Raw genomic sequence first — 10,083 nt, forward strand, 5'->3', positions numbered from 1 at the left:
GTTGCTACGTTTGCAGCTGTCAATGATTTTCTAGAGCTGACTGTAACATTGGGCTTGTTCTAGCAGACTTCAGAATCCTAATCTCCCTGCTTCTTTTTACTGGCTACATTTTTCAAAGCCAAATTGTAAGTTCAGCTTTTGTACTTTTTTTTTTTTTTTTTTTTTGTAAGTCAGGGTGTGAAAAATGTACACTTTTTAAAGGATTTACTTTGGTGCCTAAACTATTGCTTGCCAGCGAAAAAACTTAATGATATATTTTCCTTCACTTACCCTTGATTCCTATGCTTAACCTTGGCCTAAACTTTAACTTTGCTTGTTCCCATCAGCAGCACTAAACCCAGTGTGCCTGGGAAGGAGTGTCCTGATGCACCAGTTCTGAACTACTGCATGTAATGCCACCACAATACAGTGATGTAAACTGGCTTCATAGCAAACAAGGCAGATTGCTTTGTCTTTGCCCTGGGACTGCGCTCAACAAGGCTACCAAACACAGCCCAAAGCAATGGACTCACGCCTAAATCTTTTTTTGTTTTGTTTGTTTTATCCTCACTATAACTTTTCACATGGACATTCTGATCAGGTCTACCTGACAGTTTTTTCAGGGTTACCTGATCAGAAGCTCCATGCAGCTCTATGGACAGGTGGATGTAAATAGACTTGTGTCAGTGTACACCCATCTACCTCCGAGTTCATCCATGTCGTTTTCTGGACTTTGCCATTTGTTTACATCAGGCTACGTCTGATCCAAAATGTTTAAGTTCATTTACATCCAGCTGCCCATAGATATAGCATGCGTCTGCCAGGCACAAACTGAACAGGCACAGATGTGAAAAAAATGTACATCTGTCCCACTAGGCTTCAGTTCAGCAGACCCTGTGCCATCTGAAAAGAGCCTTAGGCCCTTGTTACACTAGTGATTTATGATGCTTGTAGCAACTTGCCAGTGACTTAATCACGAAGTGCCAGTTCACATATATGCGGATAGAATGTGATTTGAACCGCATCCAATTCGCATGACATATGTGAACAGGCACCCTAGGAAGCAGTGTTTTTCATATGTCTGGTGCGATGGCGGTGCAGTTTGAAAAAGAGTCCATATCTGACTTCTAAGCAGTGCCTTCAGGTTCAGGTGCAGCTTACAGGCTATTGACTGACTTCTATGGGAACAATTTTTAAACCACATATATGTGAACAGGATAAGATCCTGAACTAATACGGTCCTGAACCTGATGTACAACTGTCATGAACTGCTGAACAGCTACTGTATCAATTAGCTGTGAAACCTGAGCTTCTTCGATCTGCAGTGCACATGTGTGAATCAAGACTTGTCGTCTTGCTGGGTGAACCAGTGGCATGCCATTGCATTGCTATTCCCTCACTTGCGATCAAGATTCTGCAGAGTTTCAGCTAGTGGGGGAGCAACAGACTTCCATTTTGTAAACTGGAAATCTTGGACTGTGGGTTTTTTTTTTTCCATATCTTCTGGGGTACAGTGCATCCAGAAAGTATTCACAGCGCTTAACTTTTGCCACATTTTGTTATGTTACAGCCTTATTCCAAAATGGATTAAATTCAATTTTTTCCTCAACATCCTGCAAACAATACCCCATAATAACACGAAAGATGTTCATTTTTGAAATCTTTGCAATTTTTATTAAAAATAAAATACAAAAAAAAAAACACATGTATAAAGTATTCACAGCCTTTGCTCAAAACGTTGAAGCACATTTAGCACCAATTACAGCCTCAAGTAATTTTGAGTATGATGCTCCAAGCTTGGCACACCTATTTTTGGGCAATTTCTCCCATTCTTTTTTGCGGTACCTCTCAAGCTCCATCAGGTTGGATGGGGAGTGCCGGTACATCCATTTTCAGATCTCTCCAGAGATGTTCAGTCGGGTCTGGGCCACTCCAGGACATTCAGAGTTGGCCCGTAGCCACTCCTTAAGTGGGCTGTGTGCTTAGGGTCATTCAACTTCAGGCAGGCTGCCATTTGCCTTTTACTGAGGAGTGGCTTCCGTTTAGTCAATCTACCATACAGGCCTGATTGGTGGAGTGCTTCAGACATGGTGGTTCTTCTGGAAGGTTCTCCTCTCTCCAGAGAAATGCTGGAGCTCTTTCAGAGTGACCCTCGGGTGCTTGGTTACCTCCCTGGCTAAGGCCCTTCTCAATTCATTTTGGCCGGGCACCCTGCTCTAGGAAGATTCCTGGTGGTTCCAAACTTCCATTTACGGATGGAGGCCACTATGCTCACTGAGGATCTTCAATGCTGCAGAAATTTTTCTGTACCCTTCCCCAGATCTGTGCCTTGATACAATCCTGTCTCGGAGGTCTACAGACAATTCCTTGGACTTCATGGCTCGGTTTGTGCTCTCACATGCATGGTTAACTGTGGGACCTTTATATAGACAGGTTTTATGCCTTTCCTAATCATGTCCAACTGAATTTTCCACAGGTGGACTCCAATCAAGTTGTGGAAACATCTCAAGGATTATCAGTGGGAACAGGATGCACCAGAACTCAATTTTGAGTGTCATGGCAAAGGATGAGAATGCTTATGTACATGTGGTTTTGTTAGTTTTTTTTTGTTTTTGTTTTTATTTTTAAGAAATTGCAAACAAAGATTTCAAAATGAATTTTTGCCTTGTCATTATGGGGTTTTGTTTGTAGAATGGTGAGGGGAAAAAATTAATGTAATCCATTTTGGAATAAGGCTGTAACATAACAAAATGTGGCAAAAGTTAAGCGCTGTGAATACTTTCTGGATCCACTGTATGTCAGTGGAAAAATCTCCCTCTTATATGTTGGCTCTGTTCCTGCAGACCTTGATGTTTGTTTCTTTTGCATTTTCTTTAAAATACAGTATTCCAAAAGAGAAACTTTGTAATGGTGATAGTAAGAGGTGCCTAGACCTTTGAACTAAAGTTCAGATATGTTACACCTGGGAGTGCCTTTTGAGACATACAGTATACAGAACCATTAAGGGGTGTAATTTGATTGCATCCAACATAAGCTGAAATAAAGATTTAGTACACCAAAATTTTATAAAGATTTACATCCATTTTGCTAAAGATCATTACGTCCATTTTGCTAAAGCTGATTATACAACATATGATTTGCTCAGTGAAGGACAGAACCATGCAAGAAATTTTAAAATTAACTGATCCAAGGTAACAGAATACGAATATCTGCAGATTTTTAATTTTTACACAAAATATCAATAAGCATCTGTATAGTTATATATTCTCTGGGGCCACTTTCTTAGGGACATGCACAGGGTAGGACCTCTTGCAGTGAAAACATTCCTCAGGGTTTTTGGGCCTTGCTGACTGGAAAGCAGAACAGTTTCTAGAGATTTGTCAGCCACATCTGCTCAGACTGCTGTTTATGGCAAACATTAAAAGGATAAATATTAGGGACAGTTTATTTAAACATTTAGAATATAGTGAGAATGTTTCTTTTGTAATCATGGTTTAAACCCAGAATGTTCTAAATTTTGTGTTACAGGACAGATGATACTTCTTCTCAAGATGACAAACACAGGTAACAACTCAGGTTAATATGCCTTTTTAACTGGCAAGTTCACAAAAAATGTTCTAGTTCTGTTTTTCAAACTGGATGTTGGTTCAGTGAGTTTTCTCTAGCGTCTTATATGTTCTGAAGACCGTGGTAGCATGATGTCCCTATAATTGTTCTTGGCTGTTTTTGCTTCTTTGGGGGTCTTGGTGCTCACATCCACTATTGAGTTGTTCCATGTTTCCTTTTCATTTTCCATAATATAAATCGCATCCACAAGAATAGTAAGGCCCTACTTGGCTGGTGTGGAGATGTCAAGTGCAGGGATCTCGTCACCAGACTGTTCGATTTGTAAGAATCTATTACTAGGTGAAATATGTTTAGTGGGCCGAGTCCTATAATTATTTTTTTTTTTTTCCTGCTCTGAATACAGCGGTAATGTGTGGCAGTTTGTGTATATGCTTAATTGGTTGTTTGAGTTTCCAATTCCTTGATTGATTTTAGGATATTCATACATTGTACTTATGTTCATGACTTTAAGGCCCATAAACCTTTTTTTTTTTTTTTTTTTAAGGAATTATGGAGGTGTATATGTAGGTATACCAACAGATACATCAATGTATAGCGGTCCGAAAGGAGAACAAGGTATCTTACGAGTATTTTCTGTATTTTATTTCTCACTTTGTTTTATGCCCTGTATTTTATAGATATTTGTCACACATTGATGCAACAAATAAGTGTAAGGCCTGCCTAAAAGGAATCTGTCATTTAAAGTTTGTGTAAATCCTAACAATGTATTTATTTCTCTGGTCTGTTGACTATACCCTTGAAAGTGTTTTGTTGGTGAAGTGCAAAAAAGGAGAAATGGACACTAGGAACAGAAAAATGGCTAGCCAGCACAGGCTAACCCCCACCCAAAACAGTCCCTTGTTTTGTAGCAAGTAGTACCAAGAACATGAAAATTCATGGGGATGGGCTCCAAGAAAGTAATTTTATGGTGAGTACAAAAATCCTTTTTGTTGGGACACAGGAATTCTACGGACTGTCAGATTGCCCACTCCTCAGTTCAACTGCTTTTGGACATCAACGGCAAACAAACCCAAGCAAAATCGGACAAAACTGGAGATGGCCTGCAGCTCAAACAGCCACCTGAAGGATCCAGTGCCCAAAGCTGGAATCGGATGAGGCCTGAAAATCCACGTTGTAAAAACTTTGAAAACTGAAAAGATATTTTTCTTTTTTTTTTTTTTTGACACATTCACAGACCAGGCACAGTGCATCTGAACTGGAATTGGTGGTGCCCGATCCTTAAGACATAGGTTTGAATGCTGTCTTACTTCTAGTTTCATCATCTCTGGGTGCCTTGGTCAGAGTGCCCTACCATGGTCCATCTGGAATGAGGGAATTTTCATTTTTGAGAACTGGAGGCAGATAGAGGGACCAGAGAATCAGTCTCCCGGTTGAGGTGAAAGACAGAACTACCTTAAATCCTTGGCCTCGGGCCCCACTTTGTCTCTATGCAAATTCAAAAGGGCTGTCTGGCAGGATAAAGCTACCAGTTTAGACACTCGCCTCAGCGCAAAGGCTACAAGAAACTCCAGTTTGTGGTTCATGGCTCAGCATGAGTTCACACCGTGATTGAGATACCATGTTCAGATCCCACAGAGGAACAAAATGGACAAGTTTCATGGGAGACTCCCTCTACACAGGTATAATTTTAAGGACTGCAAGAACAGTCACTGAAACAAGATGGACCAGGTAGAAACTTGGTCCTTGAAAGTACCAGGAGTCCTCTCCCAGCTGCAGGATGGAAAACATTCATTCCACTGAAATTCCTAGGATGGAAGCCCCAGCTCACACCAAGTGAATTATGCTTTCCTAGCTGGTTGCATTGTAGGAAATAGATTCAGAGATGCTTCTACCAAAAAGAAAAAAAAAAAACAAACCTGGGCTTCAACAGCCATGCTGAAGTAGGAGGGCAAAACAGCCCTGCTGGGACACAAGACCCTGATAATCTGACAGAGCTCACTGAGGGTCTGCCAGGAGTCTTACCGGGTGTACATATCACATCCCCCAGAGCTTGTACTTAGAAATAAGGATCATGGACGGATTGCCCTCAATATTTCTTGAAGCAGATGAGGAAGATGTTTCATGAGAGGAAAGGCATACATGAGATTATACTAATCCAATGTAGCCACCAAAGTATCCACTGCTTCAGATCAGTTTGTTGTTGAACCTGCAGGCCAGAAGGTCCATAGCTGGCATTCCCTACCTGCATACAGCTCCTGAACATCTTAGGTTGTTCAAATCCAGGAATCACCTTAACTACACCCAAATTGTGTAGCTGTAGATGACTGGAGGAACTTCAAAAAGTTCAGGGATGTCAGAGAGAACAATATAAATTGAGAAAAACATGCCATCAGTGGCTGACTGGAGAGATTTCTAGGATTTAACATATTCAGCCTGAATTGATCAGTGCCTGATGGCTAACTGGAGGGACTTCCAGAATTTAAAGTCATGGGGTTATTGTTTTTTTCTTTTTTTTTTTTCTTTAAGGAATGGGGTGTATGGATGTCTATCAAGGCACACAGTCCAGCTTGAGTGTGCACCTGCACATGTGACCCCCATAGCAGCCAACTTGCTATGGGGGCACTTGCAGGGAGAAAGACAAGGGAAAGCGTGCTGGCAGAGGACAGCTAAAGAGGTTTGGGACCACTCTGTGCAGTCTTATTACACAGAGCAGGCAAGTATAACCTCTTATTTTAATTTAAAAAAAAAAGCCTTTAGGGCCATGTTAACATATCTGGAAGATTTTTCTACAATCAGTAGCTGCTGGGAGATTCAAGAAAAGGAAAATGGGAGAGTGGATACATCTTCAGCTCTGAGTACAATGGAAAAAGACATGATGGTTGAGGATGGGGTGATCCTGTGCTGCTTATTTCTTGCCAGTATCCAATTCTCTTGTAGGCAGCAGTAAACCATGATAGGTGAATCTGGTGTTCCTCCATGGATAAAAAAAAAGAAAACCCCTTTTGCCAGAAATCTTGTGAACTGAAACGGCCTGTGCTGCATTGGGTTCAGTTTTATTGTCTTGCGGACTACAGTACCCCACTCATTTTTATGTACAAGATGGGGAGTTCCCAGAAGTCCTGTTGTTGTCCCTATGCAGTATGTTGCTTTAGTATTCTAATATGACAGAATTGCGTTACTGGCAAAATCATGAGGTGAATACTAAAGGGGGGAAAAAGCCTGCAAAAATAAACTAATAGAGCCATTACATCTAAGGACTGGAAAGGTGGTATACATTACATTTTTGGGTTTACATATGTTTAGGGCAGACTGTTTGGTTTTTTTTTTTTTTCTTTTTTATTATTCCATACTTTATCCAAAACGAAAAACGTGGTTTTAGACAGAATTTAATGGCAGATTTCTTTGTTAAAATGTTAGGAAGTGGAAACAGGACAAGTGTTATTTTTATTGCCCTAAGCACTGTACTCTACTGCAGCTGTTGCCTTTCTAGCAGGCATTGAGGTACATGCACATGGGTATAGATACAGGTGTATGGTCATACTGTGGGGCATATCTCTGTCCATATTACTGTATTACAAAAACGTAAGCTCTTGTAAATACCAGTGCTCCAGATTACACATGCATGAACATGACACTTGCAAGCTTTAGGGATTCTACCCTCCTCCTTGCTTTACTTGGTAAACCACTGATCTCAAATTAGCAACGTCAGAATACCAGCACATACTTTTTTTTCTGCATCAGTGAACTAAAATGGTAAATCCAATATCAGGATGACCATTCCAAAGCTGCTGGCGATCCCATATCAACTATATATTTTTTTTTTTTTTTTTTTTCCTGACAAGTTTTTTGTTTTTAACTGTAAGGGACCATTTACATGTGTTACAGTAAGAAAAAGCATTTTACTTCCAGATCATTCTGAATGGCACCCCAGCGCATGCTTGCCTTGGCAAGGCACATGCTGTATATGGTATGGTTGAAGTCTTAGCTGTGTAGTTTTTGTTTTATGTCCTCAGCACTTTGTTTCCATACAAAAAATTGATAGACTGTGTTAAAACCCACACCCTAATTTTTATTTCATTGCGATTGTATAGTCTACCCAATTAATGCTTGTTCTGTACTTTTTTTTTTCCCCTTTTTTTTTTAATATGTATAGAGTATTATAACCAGAAGTCCCTGCAGGGCTGAATGATTGTGAACTGTTTGTCTGTTTTTTATATCTAATGAGACTCTTTAAATAGTTTCAGCCCCCAGCCAATCCTATGCACAGAACACAAAGCCTGGCTCTCCTCTACCAGAGAACATCTGCTAGCACAGTGGAGCTTTGAAAACTTTCAAATGTTCGCTTTTACGGGTAAACGTGAGTCCACGACTGTCTCCTGGATATACTGTTTGCAGAGGACATTAGATGGTTCACATCTCAACGCTGCTACCCCTGTGCTTTACTTGAGCCTATGACAACCAAGTAACAGGTCTGTGTTTGATGCCAAACTGTCTACCACTACCTTTTTAAACTACTCCTTGTGACAGTTTTTAATGTAATAACTTTTCCTCCTTAGATTGGGGCCATGAAAATTAGTAGCGACTGCAGTTGCATTATGAAATATTCAGGGACTGAGCAGCCTTTTCCTACCCTGGAAACTAGGGGGCAATTTGGAAGCTGCAGTGATGAGCAGAATTGCAACCAACAATCACACCTTTCAGTATGTGGTATTTCTGCTTGCAATAATAAACTGCAGGTTATCTTTGCTACTAGACTTTTGTTGACTTGGAAAGACAGGCCTTAATGGGGATCAAGTGAAATGGGTTTCATTATACAATATAATACGTTACTTAAAGGCTTGCTTAATGTAACTAATTGGCCCATATAGAAGCACATACCTTTTTATTCTGTGAAATCTCAGTTTTAGAGTTTTATATTATACACTTAAAATTCACTTTTTTTACATTTGCAACTGTTAATAAAATGTATTTACTCCTGTAATGTGTGTTTCTGATGTCTGCTTTTTTTTTTTTCTTTAATTTCTAAACTAAACAAGTCCACTCATGATTTGATATCAAGTTCAATTTGACACCAGCTTCCTATATAGCTTAAATTATTCCACCAGCAAGAATGTGAAACAAAGCAACAGTCTTCCTCCTCCTGTTGCAATATCTTATTTATGCTGTGATCTTTCACTGCAGTTTTTGGGCAGTTAGGGGCCTTGTAAATGTGTGTACTGGCTGGTAGATGGGTAGGTCCAAATGCTAGATTGTTCCAAACATGGCCATTTATAGGTCTGTCTTTGCCTAGTGCTGGCAGGACACCACCCATAACAATTGCACTATATTGGATATTTATCAACCTCCAACAGTGTGAACTAGGGAAAGATTAGCAGCTGCAGTGACTCCACATATTGGTTGAGAGATGCAAGTTTTTTTTTTTTCTGCTGCAGTGTATGTGTCAGGGCTCCCAGGTATGACCAGAGGTGTGTGACTGAAGCAGGGAAACGCAGACTTCAGAAATGTGATAAACAATATAATTTATTAACACTAACCATACAAACATAAACGCAGGGCAATACTAAACATACTACAGTGCAAACAAACCAAACCAACCACCCACAGATAACAGTACATACAAGCAAGCGTCGTCAGGCAGGCCGGGTCAATATCAATTGGGCAGGTAGGTACGGGGGGAGCAAGCAGAGAATGGTTGGGGTCACAGGCCAGGTTCAGCAGGTAGCAAGCAGCGAGGTACAGAGGGTCAGACAGAGGGGTGGTCAGGGTCACAAGCCAGGATCAGAGCAGGAGAAGTCAGCAGCAGTTCAGATCAGGGTCAGCGAAGGAACAGAAACAGGATGCAGGACAGATACAGGGCCCAGGACAAACACAACACCAAGGCAGAGTCTGCAAGTCTGGCCATCCCTTAAATACCCCAGTATCATCAGTTCCAGGTGTTAGCTGGCTGAAAGGTTGAGTCTCTGATTGCTGGGAGCACCCGCTGGCCAGCCCTGGTACTGCAGATCAAAAGGCAGGTGAGTCCCACCATTGCTGGCCAGTCCATTCCTAACAGTACCCCCCCCTCAAGGAGCGGCCTCAGGACGCTCCAAACAGTCCTAGCTGGGCAAAATGTTCCACCGCCCGGGTCTGGCAACTGGCGGGATAGCAAAGACTGGCACACCGGGCTGGACTCCGGGCAGCGGCACTCCGGGCAGCGGCACACCGGGCAGAGGCACATCGGGCAGGACTCCGGGCAGAGGCACATCGGGCAGAGGCACATCGGGCAGGACTCCGGGCAGAGGCACATCGGGCAGGACTCCGGGCAGAGGCACATCGGGCAGGACTCCGGGCAGAGGCACATCGGGCAGGATTCCGGGCAGAGGCACATCGGGCAGGACTCCGGGCAGAGGCACATCGGATTACCAGGCGAAGCGACGGGCACCGGGCCCCCGGGCGGGGCGACGGGCACCGGGCCCCCGGGCGGGGCGACGGGCACCGGGCCCCCGGGCGGAGCGGCGGGCACCGGGCCCCCGGGCGGAGCGGCGGGCACCGGGCCCC

The 10,083-nt window shown here is 42.4% G+C and overlaps 1 protein-coding gene across 1 annotated transcript in view; it reads left to right on the forward strand.

Moving 5' to 3' along the window:
• Nucleotides 1-8,527, forward strand: part of CUNH12orf75 (chromosome unknown C12orf75 homolog) — a 73,750-nt gene extending 65,223 nt beyond the window's left edge. Inside the window, exons 3-5 of the mRNA XM_089651850.1 lie at nt 3,508-3,543; nt 4,091-4,161; nt 7,785-8,527. Coding sequence (XP_089507976.1) covers nt 3,508-3,543; nt 4,091-4,161; nt 7,785-7,855 — 178 coding nt within the window. The 3' untranslated portion in view covers nt 7,856-8,527. The remainder of the gene's footprint in view (nt 1-3,507; nt 3,544-4,090; nt 4,162-7,784) is intronic.
• Nucleotides 8,528-10,083: the final 1,556 nt, after the last annotated feature.

Source organism: Staurois parvus, unplaced genomic scaffold, assembly GCF_062004578.1.
Source record: "Staurois parvus isolate SC_StPar_1 unplaced genomic scaffold, SC_StPar_1.0 ptg000025l, whole genome shotgun sequence".
NCBI classification, from domain to species: Eukaryota; Metazoa; Chordata; class Amphibia; order Anura; family Ranidae; genus Staurois; species Staurois parvus.